Source organism: Podarcis liolepis, assembly GCF_965112155.1.
Source record: "Podarcis liolepis genome assembly, chromosome: 12".
Taxonomy (NCBI): Eukaryota; Metazoa; Chordata; class Lepidosauria; order Squamata; family Lacertidae; genus Podarcis; species Podarcis liolepis.
This window is the reverse complement of record NC_139563.1, coordinates 25,961,198-25,987,722: the sequence shown is the minus strand read 5'-3', so window position 1 is coordinate 25,987,722 and position 26,525 is coordinate 25,961,198. Positions and strand designations below refer to the sequence as shown.

Sequence of the window (26,525 nt, the reverse complement as noted above, 5' to 3'; positions counted from 1 at the left end):
GGGGTTAGGTATTGCCACCCTCTACATCCCCAATCTTTCCTTTTCTCCATCTCGTGACAGGTTGGAGCAATCGGTAAAGAAGGCCTTGATAATTAATAGGCAATTAAAAACAACAGCAATACCCAATATTGTCCAAATATTACATGAGCACAGTGAAGGGGATTTCCTACTGCTGCCTAGCAGTCATAACAAACTTAGTTCCCCATCCCAAATTCAACTAAGGAGTTTCTTTCGTTAAACAGGATATTCAAGAAATACCGAATCCCACTCTTCGACCAAAGATTCAAACTAATGCAATAGATTATAGATATATACCTACATACACCAGTACAATTTTTGTACTTTCCCTTACAAAAAAATTAGTTTTATACAAAGGGGGAAAAAAGATTCCATATCTATGACACTGGACTCCTGTACTTTGAACTGTGATCAAAGAACACTTACAGGATGTTATCTAAGAAAGATTAATTAATTATTGTGTGTGACAAACAGAGGTAAGAGTACTTGCTTTTCTAGTTGTGCTATCCTTGAAGTACAAGACTTTTAATGTCAAACTTAGAGCTAATCCAACAGTGTTTTTTGGAATTTTGTGAGCATGAAAGTGGAAAGGGTAGAGAAGATATTTTTCATAAAGCCAAGTTGCCACCTAACCGCTTACCTTTTTGACACCATTTGTTTTCTAGTCCTAATGATCACATGCTCAGCTGCTACATGGAGCCATTTTATAGGGAAGCATTGCCCTCAGCTTCAGATGCCAGCACATGGCATCTTCATGAGGCCAAATCAAACCAAGGACAATGCTGCTGGGCCTTATTCTAGAGCAGGGGTGAGGAGTCGGGGGTCCTCCAGATGTTGCTGGACTCTAAGTCCCATCAACCTCAGCCAGCACAGCCAATGATGATGGAAGCTGTAGTCTAACACCATCCATGAGGTCCCTTAGACCTCCTTTCAAGTTTTTTTTTTTAATTTGGAAAAAAATATTGTGGCTTAGAAAAACAAGTGCTCAGCACCAGTCAGGAGTGGGATCATACATGGCTATATTAATCTCTCTTTTGATTAAAAAGGCAAACATGCAGACAAGTTCATAATGGAAGGGATTAGTGCCCAGGTAATTGGAAAATGCTCCAGTAATCAATGTTATGTACTAAGCAGAATTGAACTGGGTCTGAAGTTAAATTTCAACACTGCGGCTGCTAGGAAAATAAAGGTGTAATAAAAAACAAAACAGCCCACATAGGGCAGGTATGGGGAACCCGTGGCCTTCCTGGTGTTGTTAGACTCTAACTCCCATCAGCCCCAATTAACATGGCCAATGGTCAGTGATGATGGGAGTTGTAGTCCAAAAATATCTGGAGGGCCACGGGGTTCTGGTCTCTGCCTTAGGGCTCCACCCTCCTAAAAGAACATATCTGAGAATACAGGAATCCAAGTCTTAAGGGACAATACATTAACACCACAAAGATAGGAGCCATTTAAATTAGATTCATCAGCCCACAGCTCCATGTACACAAAAAATGTTACATTCCTAGCCATACTGATGTCTCATATATATAGATATATCCCAACTAAATAATAAATAGGGATCACATCTGAAGCATTCTGTGACATGTGGCCACACTGCTTTTTCACATACCTCTGTCTTCGATAGTTTCTTACAAGAGGAAGGAAGAGAGATAAGAGAGTGAGTTACCATGTTGTACTTGCCATTACTCTAGTCAGTGTCATAAGCTAAGAACTGGATCCTAAGAACTCCCAGTGGATTTCCACATGCAAAATGGCAAAGACCCTCCTTTGGCATCTCTTTGATGCCCCTGAAAAGCCACTTCAGAGAGTTGTTGTGAAACTTTCAGGAACAGCACAGGGCCAGGTGTGGCTGGCTGCAGTTGAAGAGAGGGGGTAGGACCCACCTTTGTGCAGCCCTTAGGATCCAGTCCCAAAGATATAAAATAGAAAAGAAACCCTAGCAGAAGTTGAGTATTATTGTCTTTCCCAAGCAATTGAGTCATTGCTATGAAACAGAGCATGACACTATGAAAACTGCATGCAATGAAGCATCAGCTTTATGTTTGAAATGCATAGGCTGAGTTTAGGAAAGCCCTTTTGGAAGAAAATGATGTTTCTTATTTCAAACCCTGCAGACCCTGGGCAATATGAACTCACACACTGACCTGGTTCACATGGCACAGTAAGACAAACAATGGCTCGCTGTGTCATGTGGACCCAAGTCAATGGCTTATTAGGCCCACAAAGATGTGGGCTTCCAGAAAGGAGCTTGCCGCCATTTTGCTCCTCCCCAGTCCTTAGCTGAGCTAAGCCACAATTTGACTCATGATGTCCAAACTCTGGCTTGTTGTGAAACTCCTTCCTCACTAACCATGAGGTTTCTTGCGCAAACCAGATCTATTTTCATTCTCTTCTCATTCAAGGAAGGAGAGCGCAATCCCCTCTGGTACCTTTCAAGAGCTGCCTAACTTCATAAGTAGAGTTAGTATCATTTAAGTGACTGTTAAGAAGAACCCTGCTTGCTGAGACCAAAAGTTGTTGTTAGGTAGAAACAATGCACATTCTCAGGCTTGGACGTCACAGGAAGTCAAACCCCTTTCAAGCTTCTGGGGTTGTTTCCCCTCCTCATGCCAGGGTAGGAGCAAGAGGGGGGCATTGAACAGTGTGTACAAAGCATGTGGCTTATTCCCAAAACCTTGGGAGCCTAGCAACCCAGACTTATCAACATTTGTGAATGTGGCCTATACTTAGGATCAGTGCATGAGTTCAATAAATTTTATTTTTCCTCTCATACATTTCGTTTAGACATGCTGAAACAAAGGTGTGCAGTAAATAATTGAAGATAGAATGTGAGAAAGTTATGCTAAAAATTAGTAAGCCAGGCTGTTGCCAGTAAATAATGTAATTATTATGGCAAGTTTGACTTAAAGAGTACATCAGCTTTGCTGGCTGGGTCTCTGGATGTCATTGGACTACAATTCCCATAATCCCCAGGCAGGATGGCTAGACTAGCTTTACTCAAAGGCTGTCCTCCAGTCTTATGCAGACTTCAGTCCGCAGATGTTGGACAACAAGTCTTCTGAGTACAGCAAGCCTAGAATGGCAACTATTGGCAGAGAGGAGAACTGGAAGCAGTTCTGATTAGGGAAACTTCTGAAATTCTCTTTTGCCTAAATCATTTGATAATCCACACTGCCAATTCATACTTTATCAAATCATAATAAAGTATAGAAAATCTTATGAAATAACCTTTTTTACCTTTATTAATATAAGATATATATATATAAATTACTTACTTGTAACCCCATGCAGTTATGCCCATAATCAGAGCCAACACTAAAATTGTACCAGCGATAGCACCTATAATAATATTTGTGCTAGTGACACCTAGATTAAAAAAAAGGAAACGAGAATCTGAATGTACCTCGTTTTGAGGTGATGGAGCACATACGTAAAACTACGAAACTTCGGTTTTCCTAATACAGTTATTCAGCTAAGTCATACTTGGGAGTAGAGCTATTAAAATCAACAGATATGTCCATTAATATTTAAATGGGTTCATTCGGAGTATGATATATTTGGAGACAACCCTAAATTCAGATTGCTTGATTCATTTTTAGAGGTGTAAAACTCTGGGATAAACACCGTCAGGGAGACATGTAGCAGCAAAGAATAAAGCGGGATTCAAGACAACGTGGGCCAACTTAGGTGTGTTTCTTTGTTTTTTTTTAGTAAATAGCAGCTGAGTGTATGCATATCACAATCTGGATCTGAACCCTGGCAAGAGCAGATTCAGCTTTTTGCCCCTGCCACAGCTCTGATCTAGATCGCCTTGGGGCTGCACTCTCATTGAAGGAGCAGCTGCTTCATCTGGATCCAACTCTGCCAATGAAAGAACAGTGGCTTGGACTACCTTTTACCAGAAGACAACTATGGCCTTTCCTGGATCAGGATAACTTAACCACAGTTGCCCATGTACTGGCAATCTCAGGGTTGGATTATTGTAATGCTCTCCATGTGAGGTTGCACTTGAGGTTTGCCTGGAGGCTGAAAAATGTGGTGGTCAGGCTGCTTGTGGAGGCAACCGCCACTAGCATATAAAACCTTGTCTGTGGGATCTGCAGTGACTGCCAATCTTCCACCAGACCAAGTTCAAGGTCTTGGTACTCCTTGACCATATATAACCATATACCAAGTCAGACGATTGGTCAATCTAGTTCAATATTGTCTGCAGTGCCTGGAAATGGCTATTAATGGTTTCATAGTGCAGTTCCTCCACACACACCCCAATCTAGAGGTGCCTTGGACTCAGTGTGGGACCACTGAGTGATGGCCCTTTTTACAAAGCATGACTTCTAAGACAACCGAGTCTTGTGGCAGGTAGCTATATCTGATAAACTGGGCTCTGGCCTGTGAAAGTTGGTCCAACGGTACCTATTGACAAAAGACTCTACTGCTGTGATGGCATGTTAAGTGGAAAATTAATGCACATGCTTTGAAGTCTGACCCCCCCCCCCCCAGTAGCCTGTGATCATTTCATTAAATTGTAAAACATGCAACTCACCTGGATTGGGCATAAAATCATCATTTCTTGGTTTCATGATGGGTTTGGCACAGTCCGCGCCAGTCCACAGCCCTTCACAGATACACTGTATTTCATTACTGCACACCTATAAAGAATGTAATCTAACATTTAGAAAGCAGTCCTCAAATCTGAATATGTCATCCGAATATAAATAAAGGATATTGCTTTCCTGCTTTTCTACCACTAGGCTACAAAATGAGGCAGATGATTAATTCCAGTGCTTTAAAGTATACTGGATGATTTATTATTCTTATTTGTATGCCACCCTATACGCGTAGGTTACAGATTGGTTCACATGTATTTACTTTCAGCCTCTTTTACAGCCCTTTTGGAAAAGGCACAGAAAGAACCCTTGCCAGCCAGCCAATATTTAAGGAATTAATGTGCAATCACTCCCTCAAGGCACTGCAAAACCTACTCCATGCCCTGAACAGATGGTGCCTTCTGTACTTCCTGGACAGGAGCTGAAGTTAAAGGATTCTGCAGAAAGGCATCTGTGCTCCCAACATATCCTTCCTTGGCCACAAGGTGTCCCATCTTCTACATAGCCAAGGTCTGCATCTTCCTCTAGCTTGACATGACCCCCGCTGCAAAAGGACACAAAAAGCCTTTGTTGTTAGATCCACCAAATTAAAATCTCTTTTTAACAAAACTGCTGTCAAAACATAGAACACTAGAAGAGGAGGAGGAATTTGGATTTGATATCCCGCTTTATCACTACCCGAAGGAGTCTCAAAGCAGCTAACATTCTCCTTTCCCTTCCTCCCCCACAAGAAACACTCTGTGAGGTGAGTGGGGCTGAGAGACTTCAGAGAAGTGTGACTGGCCCAAGGTCACCCAGCAGCTGCATGTGGAGGAGCAGGGAAGCGAACCCGGTTCACCAGATTACAAGTCCACCGCTCTTAACGACTACACCATGCTGGCTCTAAGTAACGTTTGTTAATCCCTTTTTCATGGCTAGAAAAAAGCTGACGTTTTCTCACAGTGGATCACGCAAAACTTCAAAAAAATTCTGACCAGTGATTAAGCAACCTGGAATTTATGCAACGTTATTTTAAATTTACAAGTGCAACTGCTCTGTATACACATAGCGATGGACATGTGATGTGCTGTTACCTCTGATCATGACAATAACATACAATTCATGTGCTTGGACTGGGTCCTCCCCGTTTAGGATTTGAGAAATTACCTGCAAACAAAGGACTTGTCCACAGCTTGAAGAGAAGTTGATGTGATTTCGCCATCGAGTTCCCCAAGTCTCGGGGTGATAGAAACAATATTAGAGCACAGGAGATATCCACAAAGAACATCCCTGGAAGGAAAGATTAAACAAGGCATTCATTGTTGATGCTGCTGCTGCTGCTTGGAGTAAAAAAGGGGGGAAACTTGCCTAAGAGAAATAGGTGATGTTTACTGAACATAAGCAACAGAACACAGAAAACTGCCTTATCCTGAGTTAGACCACTGGTCCATTTAGCTCAGGATTGTCTACACCAGGGTTTCCCAAACTTGGCCTTCCAGCTGTTTTTGGACTACAACTCCCATCATCCCTAGCTAGCAGGACCAGTGATCAGGTGATGTCATGATTGTATTACTGCAATGCAATCTTTGCAATTAAATCTAAAGTTATATTATTATTATTATTATTATTATTATTATTATTATTATTAATGACGATGATGGTGTTAGAACTGGTTATCTGCAAAGGAACATATATGTCGCTTATAATGCCTGAGGACCACTGGCCTAAAACACGAAGAAAATCAAGGTACTATCTCAAAAGAATAGTGTTAACTTACTCATTCTTGCACTGTGTCCAAGTATCTTTGTCTCTGCCACAGTTGCCTTTCTCAGTTCCTTCTATATTCAACCTCTCGTAGCAATAGTTATCAGCGACCGTCACATCTTAAGGGCAAGGAAAAAAATAACAGAAACTAATTTCCTTCAATCATGTCGCACAAGTTTGTTCTAAAAGCTAAGCATGTGTAAACATGGGAAGATTTTGGCATGACTGAGATCACAATTTATATGTTCTCAACTATTTTTATTATATAAGCACTGAAGGTTCTCAGCTAAAGCATCCTTGAAATGTACCGGTGACTGGAGTGGGAGGAAACTGACAGGAAACTAGAATTTGCAAAGGTATTGTACAATTGATAAAGCACTTTGCCTTCAAAATAGTAGACATCTGTGGTTATAAAGCAGCAGAAATATCTGCTGCTGGAAACTGTAGCAGCTTCAAGTGGAATACCGCCTATTCTCTAGCAACCAGACAAGATCTAGAGTGGTTTAAAAATCAGCCCATCTTCCCAAATAACTCTGAGAACTGCAGCTCTGTGAGGGCAATAGTGGCCTTCTAACAACTCTCAGCAAACTAGAGTTCCCAGCATTCCTTGGAGGAAGCCATGACTGTATCATAGTGCTCTAAAAGGATAGGGCAGGTGTGGCCCTAATGTTGAATCAGAACCCATTCTTCTGTATCTTAAGTCCATTAGATATAATGCTGTTCTCTGGAGCAGCAAATAGCACGTCTTTGCCTTCTTCTGTGTGACAGTCCTGATGCCAAGCAAGTGGGTTTCCAGAGGGATACCACTTAAAAAATAATAATAATTGGAAGCTTAAAAGAGCTTACTCACTTTCTCCCCAGATATATTTACACTGCCTGTCTCTTGTTTTACATCGTCCTCCAAAACAAAGGCCCTGAAGAGAAACCAAGAAAAGGACACATGGTCTGTCGTCATTTGACATATTTTCCAAAAATCTATTGCTTAGCTTGTTTCTACATTACTGAGGGGAAAAGGTTATAAAACAGTAAAAAACAAACAAGCAATAGGTACCAATGGGACATACTGCCAGGTAAGTGAGCTTAGCAGCCTTAATATGCAGCTCCATTTTAATATGCAATTTCAATTTCAAATGTTTGCCAGATCTAAATAAAAAGGTCTTACTATTCAAAAACCTATTTCCCCCCCACTCACCTAACCAACTGAAGTGTAAATTATTGCTATGTATTCAAAGTATTAACGTTACATTACAATTGTCTATCTGCCGCTAATGTGATATGCAAGAAACAAAGTGAACAAGAAACCAAACCTATAATATATACACATATATTTAAGAGGAAGGGGTGGGGAAGAGACACGATTCTGGCACAGGATTCTGCAGCACATGTTTAGAATCACAGATTCCATCGTCCCAAATGAGTCCTTTAATAGACGTCTGTGAACAGACTAGCTTTTATCTGCTCAAGCCTATCTTACGCAAGTTATCAAATGAAACACTGTACGTACCTCTTCGTTATCGCATGAATACCCATCCATTTTGTGCAGGTTTGGAGAGCACTAAAGAAAAAGCAGAAGGAACCATATGATAAGCTAGACCAGAGTTTTTAAAGCTGCACTGCAGTGTCTAAAATTAATGCAAATGCACATTTTAAGCCTTCGATTTGACATTGCCTCCTGTCTCCCAAAATTGTTTTGTTCAAGTGGGTATTAACTGAATGTCCAGATTTTGCAAACCTCTCTCTCACCAGGGGGTTTGGGCTGGGTGTTCATCAGTAAGCAGATGACACCCAGCTCTAAATCAGAACCAGTGAAGGCGGTGAAGGTCCTGTGTGAGCGCCTGGAGGCGGTTGGAGGATGGATGGCGGCTAACAGATTAAGGTTGAATCCTGACAAGACAGAAGTACTGTTTTGGGGGGACAGGGGGCGGGTGGGTGTGGGGGATTCCCTGGTCCTGAATGGGGTAACTGTGCCCCTGAAGGACCAGGTGCGCAGCCTGGGAGTCATTTTGGACTCACAGCTGTCCATGGAGGCGCAGGTTAACTCTGTGTCCAGGGCAGTTGTCTACCAGCTCCACCTGCCCGCAGAGTGTCTTGCCGGAGTGGTGCATGCTCTAGTTATCTCCCGCTTGGACTACTGCAATGCGCTCTACGTGGGGCTACCTTTGAAGGTGACCCAGAAACTGCAATTAATCCAGAATGCGGCAGCTAGACTGGTGACTGGGAGTGGCCGTTGGGACCATATAACACCAGCTCCCAGTACATTTCCGAGCACAATTCAAAGTGTTGGTGCTGACCTTTAAAGCCCTAAACGGCCTCGGTCCAGTATACCTGAAGGAGCGTCTCCACCCCTATCATTCAGCCCAGACACTGAGATCCAGCGCCGAGGGCCTTCTGCAGTTCCCTCATTGCGAGAAGTGAGGTTACAGGGAACCAGACAGAGGGCCTTCTCGGTAGTGGCGCCCACCCTGTGGAACGCCCTCCCTTCAGATGTGAAGGAAATAAGTAGCTATCCTATCTTTAAAAGACATCTGAAGGCAGCCCTGTTCTGGGAAGTTTTTAATATTTAACGCTGTATTGTTTTTAATACTTGATTGGGAGCCGCCCAGAGTGGCTGGGGAGACTCAGCCAGATGGGCAGGGTACAAATAAATTATTATTATTATTATTATTATTATTATTATTATTATTATTATTATTTATCTCTGAACATAGGAAGCTGCCTTATACAGAGTCAGACCAATGGTCCCTCTAGCTCCATACTGCCTACACTAGCTGGCAGCAGCTCTCCAGGGCTTCAGGCAGGAGCCTCTCCCAATGCTAACCTGGAGATGGCAGGGATTAAACCAGGGACCTTCTACATGCCAAGCAGACGTCCTGTGGCTATACTGAGCTACAGCCTTCCAGTCACTCATTTTGAAACTTTACCTGATTAGAGTCTCCTGTGCAACTCTCTGCAATATCGCAATCATTCACAGCTTCTCTGCAAACAACTCCTTTGGCTTCAAACTGAAAAGGAAACATTAAATATCTGAGAAGATCTATAACCTTTTGACAGTTCAAGTCAAAATACCACACACACAAAAATATTTTCTTCTTCTGTTCTTCGCATCGGGTTTAATTGGGGGTTCTCATATGCGACTGACAAAATTCGAATGTCCAAGTACAATAATGAAGGTTACAATTACATGCCACGATATTTATAAACGGCACAACCCCTGTGATCAGCAGCCCATATAAAGGAGGGAAGCGGTTTAAAGAAGCAGATTCCAGCTAAACTTAGGAGAAGCAGCCTGCCTCAGGAGGTGGTGAGCTCTGCTTTGCCGGAGGTACTTAAGCAAAGGATGGATGGCCATCTGTCATGGATAACTGAAGCTGCATCCTCCGTTGCAGATCCTACAGCGAGAAATGGGTTTGGCTGTGTGACCTCCAAGCTCCCTTCCAGCTATAACACCATTTCATTCTGTGCTACGGTTTCTCTTTTAGTATCTTCTCAACTGGCCGACTTGTAAACAAACAAGTGCTTGAAAACAGGAGATACTGCGCTACGTCCTGCAGATGAAACTGACTGCGAAGGAAACACTGGGATACTTTTTGTTAAGCTTTCAGAAAATGAGTCGATTTTGCTGGTAATCAAAAGTAGGCATAATGACACAGTGGCGGGCTTTTAAATGGTCTTTTTTTAAAATAAAAATCTTTCACTTAAATACGCACCTGACATTTTTTACAACAAAGTCCATTACTGCATTCGGAGTTAGCCGTTAGACTACAGGAATTACAGCAATCTCCACCTTCAGCACGACATTCCTGAGGAGTGGAGGCAATTGTAAAACAGCAGTTTGACAAGCACATTTCTTCAAAACTATCTGCGCCTTCATTTGACACTCTATGGTGTGCATAATGCAAACTTCAGATTAAAAAATCAATCAATCAATCAATCATTTGATGGCCTTGGGGGAAGCCTACACTCTGGCATCTACTAACTGAGAAACATGCTCTGAGCATGACGAGCACAGGATACACCCCAGAGTCTTCTTTTCTTCTTTTTACACTTGCTTGGTACATTGCAAGCAGACCCAAAGTACCTCCACCAGCACCACTGTGCATGCATCAATGCACGGTTAATGTGCAGCTTGCTTCCTTCACCAAGTAGCTGGCGAGGAAAACAATGCAAACAGTAAGCCCGCCCCCTTAAGGCAGTTTCTCTTATTCTTCTTTAATGAGTTGTCTAATTTGAAAAGGAAGTGATGCCACGGGCAAACTATCGATTGCATGACTTACGGTCGCAGTACCACAGTCACATTCTTCTCCAGCTTCAACAAAGCCATTGCCACATTCTGGAGGATCCAGAAGCTGCGATGAAAAATAAATAAGGAAGACAGGATAAAAATGGCAAGTGTGGGGTTGCATTATTTGGCCACCGGTAAAACAGCCCACAGTCATATTCATATGTTTAGGTGGAGGAGCTCTCAAGAATATGCAAGCTATAGCTATAACCCCTGGAGTCCAGGGGTGTGAAACCTTTTTTCAGCCCAGGGACCACGTTCCCTTCTGGGCAAGCTTCCAAAGGCCAGGTTCCAGTGGCGGGGAGTGCCAAAGGCTGAGGAAACCAATGCAAATTTTACGTTTGTACAGCAGGATGCCTGCTGCACACATTCACACACTTCTCTGTCCTCCATCCAGACAAGCAAGAGTTCATGGGTTGTTCATATACACTCAGAGTAGGAAACGGGGGCTGTGGAAAGTTCAGCGGGCAGCTAAGGCTGGACGTGAGGTTTCGCACCGCTGCCATAGGTAACTATATCTCCTGTCTAATGTGTCTGTGCACATGGAGCATGGCACAGTTCATGCATCAGCCAGGGGTGAAGCTTGTGCATGCACTGTCACCCAGGGGCTGTGACTACCACTTTTCAATAGCCGCTTCACATATTTATTACTCAATGCCTAAAAAGGCTTGTGTGAGTCACATCTACAGTGACATACAGAAAAGAAAATGAAGCAAACGTCTTTCCAATGTTACGCACTAAATTATCCCACTGTATACAAAGAGAGTCGTTTGTGGTTGCATCTTTGCAATGCCTTTTCATTTTTAAACAAGCATTTTATTCTGGCTGTTGCTCTTTGTGGCAACTTAGGTTGGATAGTGTCCTCGAAGCTACAAACAAGAGTCTGACCAAACTGCGGGAGGCAGTGGAAGACAGGAGTGCCTGGCGTGCTCTGGTCCATGGGGTCACGAAGAGTCAGACACGACTAAACGACTAAACAACAACAAAGCGTTTGGGGGTTTAACTGCTGGTCCTGCCTCCTTGGCTGATTTGGTTTCTGTTGTTGTTTTATAGCATCTTCGTTTTTTAATATTGTAAGATGCCCAGAAGGGAAGGACATAAATGCTTAACTTTTTTTTTACTGTGTGTTATAGTAGTGATGCTAGGGAAATGAGTTTCAATAGTTGGAAGAAGTCTTTAAAATATTTCAATTGCACCTTAATCCTAAACTCCTTCAACTTCCTTAAAACTTTGCCGTTTCAACTTCAGTACTGCATATGCAGTTTATTATTCATTATTTAAAATATTTTTACCCTGCCTTTCTCTTAAAAAGAAACCCAAGGAAACTCTCAACAAACTTTTAAACAAATCCATAAAACACCACATTAAAAAGCACTACTAGAGGCAGGGGGAGGCAGCAGATTAAATTTCGGGAGATGAAAAACCAGGGAGCTCTGAATCCCAATGCTGTGATGAAAAGCAAAGCCAAAATTGAATATATGCAGATTTACTTAAAAATAGACTGCTATAGAGGAATCACTGAATAAAGGGAGATTGGTCATCCCCATCTGTCACAGGATATTCTAAGAGTCCTCGCCCCCTACATATGTTCTGTGTCCAGTTAAGTGGAGCACTAAACAAAGCAAACAACCTCTACTATGGAAACTGATTCTTACGCCCAATGTATTGTAGAAACAAGTCAATGCACAGTTTTGTTTTTTAAATGCTCCAAAACAAAAATGACACTTAAAACTTCTCATCCAGCCCAGCAACGTTTTGGAAGGTCACAGATTGCCCACAGCCAATTTTGAAAGAATAAGGTAATATATAACAAGTGCTACACAAGTGGGTTTGCCAAGAAGCATTTCAATACAAATGACTGGGAGGACACTGAGCTGAGCATGTGAGTAGACAGAATGATAAAACGTTATTTAGTGTCAAACCGCTATTACCTTGGAAGGCTTGTTGTAAAGGCAGGCTCCACCTCCGTTATTTAAAAATTCGTGGTACTCCTCAACGTCGCATTTGGAGAACTTGGTTGGAAGGTAATAGCTGCATCAAAGGGGGAAGCAGGTTAATTCATGACCCACCGATGGATTCATAAACATTCAGGTAATACTTCTATTGGACTGAAAGTGCTTCCACTGGAAGGAATATTTTTGCCAGTTATTTCCTTAAGCTATTTTATTGCTAATTAAAACCAGTAGGAATAATTTTTATCGAAATGACTCTTGTGCTTTCTCCAGCGATGCCCTAGATAATCTCATTAGCTTTTGCCTTTCCCCAGCTTCTGCTGTTCGTATTTGCAAATTATCTGGAGCACTGAGGAATACAAAATAATGATAGGGAATAGAGCTGAGAAACTTCACATGGATGTACAGTAAAGGTAAATGGACCCCTGACAATTAGGTCCAGTCATGGCCGACTCTGGGGTTTGTGGCGCTCATCTCGCTTTATTGGCCGAGGGAGCCGGCATACAGCTTCTGGGTCATGTGGCCAGCATGACTAAGCCGCTTCTGGCGAACCAGAGCAGCGCACGGAAACGCCGTTTACCTTCCCGCCGGAGCGGTACCTATTTATCTACTTGCACTTTGACATGCTTTTGAACTGTTAGGTTGGCAGGAGCAGGGACCGAGCAACGGGAGCTCACCCCGTTGCGGGGATTCGAACCGCCAACCTTCTGATCAGCAAGTCCTAGGCTCTGTGGAGCCCACAGCGCAACCCACATCCCCGGATGTACAGTACTCACTTAGTAAACTGGTAGTGCCTATGTGCCTACATATTTCATGTTTAAAACTCAAGGAGAACAACAGCTACGAGAAACTTGTGGCTTATTAGGTGGGCCAAAAACATAATTTTAGTTTAGCTTCCATCATGAATATGCTTAGGGAGAATGAGTAGCCTAGAGGCGAGTTATGTGTTCAATATGAAGCATGTCACTGATGCTTTTGTTTTCACTTCTGCAAGCTCAGTGGAAAAACAGGCCAAGAATTCAGCTACATTGGTCTATCCTTATTTTTATGACATGGTTGCTAGCCAGTAGCAGCTGAACTAGTTCAGATTTTGATATGCTGGGCAGGCAACGGTTTGTATCCAAATTAGCACTAAGTTAAAGTCACTTGGCGGTGTACTTGTTCTTCTGGTAAAAAGTTTGGCGCCACCAGAATACTGTTGCACAAGAGAATGCACAAGCAGGTTGCAAGTAACTTTGTGTAAGAGGTTGTGTAATCTGTTGAGCGACCGGTTTCTGCTAGTGCAGCTGATGCTCTAGTGAATTCCTCTGTTGTGCAGCATTAGAACTCACACTAAGACGTGACATGGCAGAAGTCTATGGAACTATGTAGGGCACAGGAGAAAGCGATAGAGAACTTTTTTTCATTCTCCCTGTCATAGCATTAGAACTCATGGACATCCAAAAAAGCTGAAATATTCAGGGCAGACAAAAGGATGTGCTTCTTTATACAGCACATTGTCACACTGTGGAATTTGCTCTCACAAGGTGCCATGATGGCCACCGACTTGCATGGCTCTTACGGAAGATTAGACAAATGGAGGATGAGGCTATCAGTCACAACTTGACACAATGGCTATGTTGGAGGTGGTTTGTTTCTGAATACCAGTTGCTTCCCACATGCATCTGGTTGGCGACTGTGAGAACAAGATGCTGTACAATATGGACCATTGCCCTGATCCGGCAGGCAAGCTGTTCTCTTCCTAATGAGACACAGACTCAATGGGTGGCAGTCAATGCTATCCCTACTAAGAATAGACCCACTGAAGTTAATGGACATGATTAACTTATGTTTATGTATTTTAATGGGTCTACTCTGAGTAGGACTTAGCTGAATGCAACCCATTGTCAATTTGACAATGTGCATCAATTTGCTGTCAGCCGATTCAGGTGCACAGCTCCATTTAATGCTATTTATTAGGTACAGCTTCCTCTGACCATCCCCAACTCCTAATCTAGATTTTTTTACTGCGCTGAAGTTTCTCAAAAGAAATAGCTTACCCAGTATCTCCCATTATGCAGCCAGACCATGTGTCCTCACATTTACACTCACCTAAAATAAAAATAAATAAATTACACACTATTGTTTTTCCCCCCTTTGGAAATAATCTAAATATAGGGGGGGGGACATATTAGGAGAAACAAATAAGTAGTAAGGAAGAATACACAATACTTATTTATAAGCCTACCAGAAGGAGTTCTATAATACCAAAGTAAGCTGTGAGTAAGGGCATTTCTCATCTTTAAATGTATCATTCCAGAAATCTACGAAATAAAGATCACTGCAAAACAAACCTTCATGGGTTTGGCTCTCACAAGCATGTATGGAGTAAGTAAGTTTTAATGCCATGTCCCGTATCTGACAGGAGAGGAGAAATACTTTCCCACCACCAGCCAGGTCATGAGGTGCAGATGTGGCCAATTCCAAAAGATCTGCATTTAATTTGCATACAATTACCATAGGATAATTGCCACAGTTAGACCAAAACTGTATCCCTGATTCGTTATTTAACAAGCAATGCAATTCCAGAGAGTTCAGATGTATTCTTAGGAACATCTTTCAAAAATTTCCTTTTCCTTCTGAAAAATAATATATTATTACAATGACCGAGAAAGAGAAAAGGAGAGACTGGGGCAAAGGTAGGGGGCATGAGAATACATCTGCCCTCCAGGGGGGGGAATAAATAAATAAGCATTTTTTTAAAGGAAACCATCAACCAAACTTCCTTACCACTCTGCAATTTTCTTTTGTCTGAGAAAATGCCAAGGTTGTGAGCTAAGGACTGTGCCAACGTTACTGACATTAAATCCGGCTTTCCAAACTGAAAGACAAAACAAGAGAAGCAACGGCTTGGAGAGGGGAAAAGAAAATCAATTTACAAGTGTTTTATAAATTTTAAAAGAATTGTCCTGAAGCGAAAGATGAGATTGCAAAGGCTTGATCCATTTACTTCCCGTGAACCGTAGGGGAATAGCAAGCTGGCTGAAAGTTGCAAAGCGTAGGCCAAATAACAGGTAAAAACATTTGCCCTTAAATGATTAGAGAAGACATCCAATACAAAACAAGTTCATCTATAGCATTAAACTTTATTATAAGATATTAATAATAAAAATCCAGTGTGGGGTTGGGGAAGACTGAGACTGTAGCATGGAGTGGGTGGTGGGCTTTTTCCCCTTCCATGTTCTGACTGGTACTAAGAGGAGCTTTCTTTCCATTGTGACAGGGGAGGGTGGGTCACACAGCATTATGCCATGAGAGCTGAACCAGACATGGGTTTTCACAAAAACATTTCTGCATAGCTCTTTTGTGTTCCTAGAGGCATTTGGACCTACTTCGTTTACACCACCACCTTTCAGAAGCGAACAAATACCACCAATGTAGGCTGCCCCGCTGCGACTGCTCTGAAACTGACTCCCCCTTTAAAGAAAAACAACAGAAACGATAGTGAGAAAAGCACAAAGCGGCAATTTAGAAACCATGGCATTTTCAAACAACAAGCATTAGCTTAGGATTCAGGAGGCAGAAAACACATATGCTTGTTTGTGAAGTTCCCGCTTCTGATTCAGAACAGTGGTTTGGAGGCAGCGGGGAGAAGGAAAGAGAGCAGGAAGCCACAGCCTTAAAAAGGAAGCTACCATGAATTTGAAACAACATGGAAACGATTTGAAAAGAGATGATCCACACAGATCAGGCTCCTTCAGTCTGATGCCCCCCAGATGTTTCGGACTATAAATCTCATGCATTCCAGCTGTCTAGGGCTAATGGGAGCACTCAAAAACACCTGGCATCAGGGGAGGATAATACAGATCCAGTAGGAATTGGGTGCTTTCAAGCCAGACGCCCAAATCCTGGCACAACTGCCTTGGGGATAGCATTAGAGAGATCCTACCTTAAAGTGCAAGTCATCTAAGACAGACAAGAGGAGCTGGTCTTATGCCTTGTTTACTCCCTTGGAAAATAAGGCACAAGGATACTAGAGGGGTGCAAACATAAATCCAGATTTAAATATTTGTGGGGGGAAATCAGTTGGGTTGGCTGGGATAAGCCCCCCTTGACTTTGCTGGTTTTACTTCTGCAGTCCGCACTGAAGATGGCATCGAGAGAAGGCTGAGGTAATATTTAAAAATGGAAGTGACCATTTTAGGTGTGGCCGATATATGGATGCCCGCACACATGAGCATTGCACCAAACCTAGAAGTGACCAGAAAACATCACAAAAATGGGGGTAGAACGGGGCGGCCTTACACGGACCCCACCAATGCACGCAAGGGTCCAGAATGTAATCCCTATGCAAATCGGTCGTTGTCTGTAGATGTAGGTTGAATAACCCATTCACTGCCTTTAAAGCAAAATTCCTCAGACTACAGTGAATGTGTGCTCAAATCACTTCTACCACACTTAAAATCCCATCTCTGTTTTAATATTTATGAAAATAGATGGCATTCAGGGTCGTACAAGTTGGTTTAAACATGGGTCTGCCCTAATAATGTGTAAAGTGTGCATTACAGTACACAGCGCATTTGGACATCATGTGAAATGTTTGGCTGTGTTCTGATGAAACACAAGGCATTACATGAACAAAGCCTCAAACTCCTTTTTTTACTTTTGTTTTCAACTAGCCACAGTTGCTCAATCAGACAAATTGTGGTTAGCCTTAACTGTGGTTTAAGGGAAACAAGTTAATCTTGGTTTACAATCCTGGTTTGCTTCCCAAAATCATTTTTTAAGATTAAACAGAGTTCGAGGTTTGGACGTAACAATAAACCACTGAATTAAAAATGGAAACGATAGCTTCTGATCACCTCAAGGCCATGTCTGAGGAGAAGGAGAAAGTGGAGCATGCACATACCCAAAGATCACGCATGCAATCATCAACTGTGGTTTAGAATTATGCCCAGACCAAATTAACGTCATTCAGCACTAGCAATTCAGAATACACTACCCCAAGTGATAACAAAACAATATGAAATTACGTACGAAAAAAGGTGAACTGCATCACTTTTCTCTTTGATAAAATCCCTCCTATATTTCATAAACTCACGCAGGGTCACCAGTGGGTTTTCAGATATGGTGAACTTGTTATCAGTACCCCAGGTTTCCATGGCAACCAAGACTATCCTGGTGTTGAGCTGTTCTTTGTAAATCTAGCACATTAACAAAATGAACGATCATCAAGCGACAGTATAAATTTTGCCTCTTTTTCTCCTTAAAACAGCCCCTTTGCCCCCATGTAGTTAAGGAAATGTTGAGCATAAAGAACAGTACTTTAATGAAGGGTCGGAGCCCTCTCCTTTCTAACAGATTAAAGCGCAATGTGATCAAGGGCTAAATATCTGAATATATTTTCCAGGCCATTCCCCCGCCCGCAATATAAGGGAGTGTGCTTCAAAACTTGGGAACCTTTGATTCAGAAACAGAATGGTCCTAATGAGATAACTGAGACTTTTGCAGTTCAGTCATCCAATGGCAAAATAGACACCGATGAAAAAATGTACTGCAGCTATCGCTCCCTGACCCAAAATTACCATCCCCGTGATAAGGCTGACAAATCTATCTTGCACTAGCAGCTTGTGAATTATACTTACTAAATCTGCCATGTTCACTACTGATTTTGCAAAGCTGTTTGTGTGGCCGACCGATAATCGGTGCTTTTTCAGCTGAAGGACAAAAGACAGACAAATCCTAATCAGATTTCTAAAGCACAATTTCTATTCAGAACTCACTTTTATCAAAGGCTTGCTTCGCCCGTGAAAAATGGATTACTGGCCATCTATTTAAACACTAGTATTGTTATCTTAAACTCCCTATGGTACCATGAAGGTCAAAGTACCAATTGATGGAAAGGGCATTCCACAAAGCTGATAGCCAAGAAGACAGTACAGGCCTCATTTGTAGCGAGATTAGCATCCCTCAACCTATATCTTACTGGGCCAGCTTGTATGTGCTTAGGACAGAAAAAAATAGCAACTGTTATGCTTCCTCAATGTCTCAAAATATGGTATTACCAGTGATCTATGATCAGAAGATTCCAATTCTCACATGGTTGCCAGAAAGCCTATGCCCTATAGTCCTATTCATGCATTACTAACACCCAGGGCACTTACACTGTGAAGCGGGAGCAGCGTTAAGCTGCTGGTCCTGCCCCCGGGCTACCCAACCCCTGCTCATGTGCGTGAGTTCCAGGCGATTAGGACACCAGCGCAACCAGGTGTCCCAATTGCACTGAGCTGCTACACAGAAGCAGCTGTTCACACACAGGTGTTCATCAGCAGATGTCAGGTGCTCACGTCATGCACCCTTAGGGTAGGAGTAGCTCAGGGATGTGGTGTCAGGAGCGGGGGCAGGCAGCCAATCCCATTCCTCCATCACCGACAGAATGCCCTACATACAAGTAACATATGAGCAGAGCTTATTTGTTTCTATGAACTGGAGACACAGTGTATGCCTGGGAGATCTGGTGAAAAAGAATTTAGGGAAATAAACTGTGGAAGCATTTATGGGGGACAGAATAATGATATGGACATTAATTCATTGAGCTTTTATGAATATTTCACAGTGTTGCTTTTATAGTATTGTATTTTATTACTGGTAGTAGTAATGTTTACGTTTCGTATGAGCTATTTTGGGCTGCAGTTACCTTTGAGTAACCCTCATTGAGCTTGATGTGACTTATTTCTGAGCAGACACGTATAGGACTGTACTGTTTATATTGTGCAGTGCCCTGACTGTTAGTAGAAAGCGATTATGGAAATAGACTCTTGTGGTCCTGAAAGTTTTCCAGTTACACAGTTTGGTCTTTTTCATCTACACACACACACACACACACACACACACACACACACACACACCAAAAAAAAAAAAAAAACACACTGTAGTTTCTTTGTTACAACAGAGTTCTGCCTCTTCCTTATTCTGGCAGCTTTCCAAGGATTCAGATTTTGAGATCTGCCTTTGCTCTTGGCTGCAGAACTCAAGTTTGCAATCATTATGAAGAAAAGAAAGAACGGAAGAAAGAAATCTCCTTGGCAACTCTCAGTTTGAATAGTTCCACGATTGCAAGGAGAGCAAATTGCTTCAAAGTGCCTCCAATAAAATATGACTACCTTCTTTCCTGTTTCTTACAGAGGCGAAGAAAGCGATCGATAATCTCTTATTCCATGGAGAGACATCTTATGTAATAATTTGGATGAAGTTGGGGTGTGTGTGTGTGTAAGTGCCTAAATGGAACACACACTTCAATCCACTCCTATGGAAACCTCACCGGGGGAGGGCGGGAAGCAGAGTGGGGTTTGTGTGTGAGAAGGTCCCTGCAGCATTATAGATTGCAAATGACAATAATACCCTTTTTATTAATGAGTGAAACTCAATGATTTAAAGAAAAAGAATCACCAATGAGGAAGAGTGTTGTGGCTTACCCTAAAATCTTCTATACTAATTTGGATCAATCCTGTTTGTGGAGTGGCTCCACCCCACATATTCTGTGTGTCTTTTGAATTAACATGGAGAATTTCTATAGTTAATTTCATAAGTAGGACAGGACCACTTCTTTTGTGTTGTTTCGCTCTTTCCCCAAAATTTTGGTAAACCGGGTGCATGAACAGCTATACTCATTAAAACGCATCTAGCCTAGGATCAGATTACCAACAGGTGCCTCTGGTAAATTCACAAGCAGATCATGAAGGTTTACCAGCCATCCCTGGTGGCAATAATGATTATTTGTTGACATTTTGTATTCAGAGGTCTGCAATAGCTAAGGAGCCAAACTAGATGTGACCTAGAATGCACCTTTGCATTTGAGGCGCATATTTTTTTAAAGTGCAAGTAGAAGCCAAGGCTGTAGTGGTGTGATAATTATCAGGATCGCAGCAGGAAGGGAGGAGGTTAACCTTTTCCTGCCACCTCCTGCTGTTAATGTAAGGAAAATCACTGTAAATCTGATGCAAATCTCTCTCGCACACACTTACATGTGTGTCTGCAGACATACAAGAAGCAGCTCCTTTTTACTATTTTTAAAGAAATCTGCATGTTAAAGGCAAATAAAAACTCAATATCACATTTATTTTGGTCCTAAGCTAATGATGTTGAGGGGTATCTTTTAACCATTTAGAAACAGATTAAAAATGACATAGATGCCACAATGAAGGAATATTACATTCATGGCTGCTTTCAAACTTTGTGGATAGTTTCTCTTAACTAAATATATGCCGTTCAGCTAATACTGTAATTTAGAAGAAATGTTAGGCATAATGTCCTGTATACAACCGAAGCCTTCTTTGGCTGCAATCCTATCAGGGATTAAATCCACTGAACTCAATGGGGCTTTGTTCTGAGAAGACTTATATATAGGATTACGCTGTATACTTACTGACCTTTCCTATGTTTTTAGAAGTTCTGTGGAGCCGCTCTAGGCATAACTTCAAACAAGCTCAGACTTCACTCTGATCATATATATCTGCATAGCTTAGAATCATTTTGCTATAGGTATTTTATTGTTAATCTACTGCAGGCACAATGCTACGCGTGAATTATTGATTACTCCAAAAAGGCCCAAAATGCAAACCTCACCATTAGATGGTCATTTACGATCATTAGCTCAACATATTTAGTTTCCTCTTCAACTTTATACGGGCTCTGATGAACCTGCGGGAAGAGTAAGAAACTGTAAATGTGTAAAATGTCAACGTATCTGATTGTAATAAAACTCATCGTGTTGGAATGAATTTATTTCCTTCGTTCTGGCCTCATTACAAAAGCACTTACAAGTAGTTCCATGTACCAAATTAGCAACAGAATATATGCCATGCCTCCCAGCATCAGCAATCTAATTCTGATGCAACTCTGGAAGAAACATAATGGGCAAATTTTGCATTAAGGTATTGATTGTGTCCTGCCTCCCATCAAAGTGTGGTCTTTCTATAGGAATGCCACAAATCTGTTCCAGAGTAGTGTGTGCACCAATAAGCTCAACAATTTATAAACTAAACAAACAAAAAGCAACTGGCTTATTTAGAGAATTCTGTAATTAAGAGGATTTTGAGAAGCTGAAGCGTTTTTCCTACTTTGTCAGATACAAAGCACAGCACGCCTATGTGCTGGGTCCCCCTGCAGGTTCTCCAGAAAAAATTGTGCCATGCAATTGTTGACGTCAGAAAGCTCAGCCCCAGATGGAGAGCATGTTTGTTCTAGAGAACATCATAGGAGATCACCTTGATACAGGTCTTGCACGTTTCCCAATGGCACACACCTGACATGAGACTGCAAGTGTATGTGTGTAGTGTGAAATCTAAGACGTGCTGCTACCTTTGAAGGATCACACATACACTCACTTTCCCTTACACTCAGTAGTAGCAAGTGTGATGCGGCAGAGAGATTTCTATGTCATTTCTGATTGTCCTGTATACAAAAAGAGATGCTCAGCATTCCTCTACCCCATGGACACCATAGTCAACAGTTAGCCAAGGAAAAGCAGAAGTAACCAAAAAGGAAGCAGTCACTTGTTAAGTATTTGCTTACTAAGTGCAAGGACATAATTATGAAGTAAACAAGTTTATTGCACAGGCATAAGAAAAGCCTAGAGATCAGGATTTTTTCTTATAGGAGAAGCTTCCATATAGTAATAGATACGCTATGGAATTCCATGATTGGCTGTGTTAAGTAGAATATCCTCCAGGAGAAATGTATAACTGTTCATGCCAATGTGTTTTGGGTGTGTGGTCTGCACTACTCTGCACTCTCACCTGGGTACACAATAAAACTGCTTTTTTTCTCCTCTACAAAGTGTCCTCTTCTCTGAGACCACAAAAGGGAAGTTTCTCCTACAGGAGCTGCCCTCCTGTCCCTGCTGCTACATACCAAGATGTGGGTGGGTCACAATAGGGACACACAGGTGAATTGGTGGGACTGCTGGATTGGTCACCAGCAGCTCTGTAGCGCTGACCTCGGTCCAAGCCCTGTCCAGGTAGGTAGGAATGACATCAGTGTCAAGAGGGCATATTTACCCTTCCATACACAGGAAGGGAAATAATCTCTCCATCACCAAGACACAAGTACTCCTGGTGGAACTGGCCAGAAGGAACCCCTTATGACAGTGTAGTGGGCAAATGTGGAATAGGAGGCAAGGGGGAATCATGCTTTCTGCCCAAAGCAAAGAAGCAGTTTGCTTTTGGGACTGGATTTATGATACAGCAGATGACATAGGACTTCCAGAGCAACGCTGTCTATGGAAGAGTTCTTCTATGGGGTCACCACGTGATGCTGGACATAGCATGTTACTTGCATGAGGGGACAATGTCCAAACAGCACTATAACAGGTGCGTCTTTGCAGAAAGCACTGAAGTCCATAGAGTTCTGAAAGCCCACGCGTCCTTCCGAAAAGAATCCCATACCCACCGAAAGATATGCCTGAATGCACATTCTTTAAAGGGAAAAGCACAGGCACATACCTGCCTTTTTCTTCTTTTGTGTCTTGGTTTCACAACGAACTTCTGTGACGTGGTGTTCATGTGCCAGAACTCTGAATGGAATACACACATTTCAAGTCAGAACAACACGGGTCGGTAAAAGATAGCCATTTTCAACAGCAGGACAAAGAAAGCAATTGCATTGAGCAAGGATGAACAACAGCAGCAAAATATTGCAAGCATTTCATGCGTGGCTCAATATTAAAAGTGGAGGTTTACATTTCTGCACCCTTCAAAATGCTTTCCTGCAAATAAACGGTGGCCTTGGGCACCACCATGTGGAAATGTGGACTTACAGACTTCAATAACAACACAGATAAGAAAGGTAGTCTCAAAAAAATACCTAGTTTCCATTTCTCCATGGCTGCATACCTGCTTTTCTAATGGCTACTTACATAGCCACAGCATGCTCCACCTTTATATATACACAAAGAACCAACATGAGCAGAATATTACTGAGCCTCTACCACAGGAGTGGGGAACTGATGGACCTCCTGATATTGTTGAAACTCCATCTCCTGTGAGCCCCATTTAGGACTGCCAATATTAGGGGACAATAAGAGACAGGATCCAACAATGTCTGAAGGTTCAAAGGTCCCTCACCCTGCTCTAGCAGTTATTTTGTCATTATGATCAGTATGTTACTGTGAGCTTTGATGCATAGTTAGCGGCCAAAGACAACCAGCTCTTCACATCCATTTTCCTACACCAAAGCATTTCGAGTGCAGGAAATGTGCACTGTTAAATGGAGCCCTTACTCCCACTGACGTCAACAGCACTAATTTTCAGGCAAGTCTGTGAAGGATGGCAGCCCGGGCCAGGGATGATCAAAGCCCAATTATATCAGCATTTTAATTAGGCGAGATAAGAATTTTTTATATAAAAAAGTATTAATGGCATGAAGAGAAGTCAGAACCAAAAACAGCAAAAAAGCCTATATAACAAACATCTCAGCATTTCACCAAAAGGCAAAGTTTCCTTATCTGAACGATCATATAAATGGATTTTGCTACGAAAAACCAGAAGCGTATCATCACCCACCTACTTCTGAAACTGCCCCCAGGAGGGATAGACGAATAACTGAAAAATGATTTTTGCTGTCTCTAAGAAACTGAGAGTGAAAAAACCCGACAGCTTTTATGCAACCGAGTGTAGCTTTCATACACAAACATATTTCTTCATCATCCATCCCATGCAACAGTAGTTTTATCATGTTTTGACCTTTCTAAAAAAAAAAAAAAAGGAAAAAGGCAGCAGTCTTCTTTCTGAACTCTTTTAGATGATTTAAAAGAGGGGTGGGCAACCAGCAGTCTCAGGGCCACATACAGCCCTCCGCATAACTACATGTAGCTCTCAGTATTTTGATACAGCAATTTGATGTGGTTTGGCAGGAGGGAGAAAAGGGAGAGGCAGGAAAAGAAAGAGAAGAGAGTTGGCCCCACCCCTTTTGACTTTGATTCTGACCATCACAGGCTCCAGAACCACCCACTGCTGGGGTGTGGCCCCTGCCAGATTACCTCCAAGGAAAAGTGGCCCTCAACATGGAAAAAGGCTCCCCAACCAACCCCAAACACTTCAGAATGTTTTCATAGGCACTGAAATATTTCCAGATTCCCCTAACAGGTTTACCCATCCGTTTAAATGTACCTAAATATTAATTACTCACAGCTTCAAGAATAGTACAAAATAAAAACCAGGCCCAGAATAAATCCATGAACACAGCCATAACCCACACTCCAGTTACAAAAGCTAAGCATGTATTATCTGGGAGATGACGACTTAGCTGCTGAGACAATGCTATCTCTCTGCAACAAAAGTGCTATTTGTGCAAATAAGGGGCGGGGGAAACACATACTGACTTCTCAAAATAAGCAGTGTAGTGTAATGGTAAAGACGAGGACCAGAGAGACCCAAGGTGCTACTCATCCATGAAACCCACTACGCATCCTTGAACCACTCCAGCCCACCTCACAGGGTTGCTGTGAGGATTAAGGGTGGAAAAACTGCTTGCTGATTTTTTTAGTTCCTTACAGGAAGCGCAAAATAAAAATGTAATAAGCAACTAAATAAGGCAAGGAAGAAGAAAAGGTGTGGAACCAATTTTTGTGTTTCTAATTACCCCTCAGTTTCATGGTAAGCTTTGACTGCAGCAACCATGGCTATGGGTTCAATCGTTTTGTCTCCTGAGTAAATTTTCACACAACATGCACGCAAACAATACCATAATACTACTTCGGCGTGGTGTGTGCTCTATTATTTTTTCAAAGAATGATGCTGAACAGAACAAACTGATTGTGGATTGCAGGCAGAACATGGAAGAAATCCTACCAATTCGTAAAAGGGACCACTGGACAGAACTGAAGACATAAGAACAGACCTGCTGCGTCAGGCTAGTGGTCCATCTTGTCCCACATCCTCTTCTCCCAGTGGCCAGCCAAATACCTATGGAAAGCATGCAAGCATTTGCCTTTACAAAGGACAAGGCTATCAATGGCTGCCAGCCATGATGGCTATATTCTACCTCCACTGTGAAGGCATTATGCTTCTGAATACCAGTAGGCAGAGTAATGTTGTGCTCATGTCCAGCTTTCAGGCTTCCCACAGACATCTGACTGGCCACGGTGAGAACAAGATGCTGGACTAGCTGAGTCACGGACAGGATCCAGCAAGCTTGTCTTATGTGCTTTTGTTCTTACGCCTTGAAAACACCCTCTTCAGATCTTCAGCATCTCCCATCAGATGTTAAGGAAATAAACAACTATCCGACTTTTAGAAGACATCTGAAGGCAGCCGTGTTTGGGGACGTTTTTAATGTTTGAAGTTTCATTCTGTTTTTAATGTTCTGTTGAAAGCTGCCTAGAGTGGCTGGGGAAACTCAGCCAGATGGGCAGGGTAGAAATAATAAATTATTATTATTATCATTAGGAGCTGGGGTTTTTTAATATATATAGCTCATTTATTAAACTTAAATCTAAAGAGAGGTAAGCAGTAATGTGTTTACAGAAGAGCATCAGTTATAATCTGCCTGTTTTTTATCTGTGGAGACTCCTAAAACCAGTCATTAAATAACAATCATAATATCAAAAAGCTAAAAATATTTTTGGAGGGAGGGGGGTTTTAGAGAACAGACTTTCTACTAGAAGAGGAGTTAGATTTTTTTCTGTTTCCCAATCAATCTGGCAGATTATTTTCTTCAGCCTCTAGTTTAAAAATAACAAAATCAAACCCTACAAATGATTAACTATGAAGTAAGTGCATCAATGAAGGATGAGCTAAGAGTATGTTCGGTTTTTTAAATAAACCCCAAGATTTAAAAAAAACCACACATACCAGATGGAAGATCATCCAAAGGAAATTCAAATAATCTGGATTTGTAAACAGAGTGTAAATGGAATTCCTCCTGAAATTAGAAACATCTAAA

The 26,525-nt window shown here is 42.0% G+C and overlaps 1 protein-coding gene across 4 annotated transcripts in view; it reads right to left on the bottom strand.

Moving 5' to 3' along the window:
• The window catches only part of ADAM22 (ADAM metallopeptidase domain 22), a 126,730-nt gene that overhangs the window by 30,099 nt on the left and 70,106 nt on the right, over positions 1 to 26,525 (bottom strand). For 3 of the 4 annotated variants that reach the window (XM_083467399.1, XM_083467398.1, XM_083467400.1), the window contains exons 7-26: positions 26,435 to 26,504; positions 23,087 to 23,157; positions 21,210 to 21,284; positions 18,230 to 18,301; positions 17,622 to 17,788; positions 15,977 to 16,061; positions 15,375 to 15,465; positions 14,645 to 14,696; positions 12,585 to 12,684; positions 10,649 to 10,720; positions 10,082 to 10,174; positions 9,296 to 9,376; positions 7,879 to 7,929; positions 7,225 to 7,288; positions 6,388 to 6,493; positions 5,778 to 5,900; positions 5,007 to 5,175; positions 4,568 to 4,673; positions 3,300 to 3,390; positions 1,634 to 1,651 (exon numbers count right to left, since the gene is read on the bottom strand). In XM_083467399.1, coding sequence (XP_083323525.1) covers positions 1,634 to 1,651; positions 3,300 to 3,390; positions 4,568 to 4,673; positions 5,007 to 5,175; positions 5,778 to 5,900; positions 6,388 to 6,493; positions 7,225 to 7,288; positions 7,879 to 7,929; positions 9,296 to 9,376; positions 10,082 to 10,174; positions 10,649 to 10,720; positions 12,585 to 12,684; positions 14,645 to 14,696; positions 15,375 to 15,465; positions 15,977 to 16,061; positions 17,622 to 17,788; positions 18,230 to 18,301; positions 21,210 to 21,284; positions 23,087 to 23,157; positions 26,435 to 26,504 — 1,757 coding nt within the window. The remainder of the gene's footprint in view (positions 1 to 1,633; positions 1,652 to 3,299; positions 3,391 to 4,567; positions 4,674 to 5,006; positions 5,176 to 5,777; positions 5,901 to 6,387; positions 6,494 to 7,224; positions 7,289 to 7,878; positions 7,930 to 9,295; positions 9,377 to 10,081; positions 10,175 to 10,648; positions 10,721 to 12,584; positions 12,685 to 14,644; positions 14,697 to 15,374; positions 15,466 to 15,976; positions 16,062 to 17,621; positions 17,789 to 18,229; positions 18,302 to 21,209; positions 21,285 to 23,086; positions 23,158 to 26,434; positions 26,505 to 26,525) is intronic. The other variant, XM_083467401.1, reaches the window with a different exon arrangement.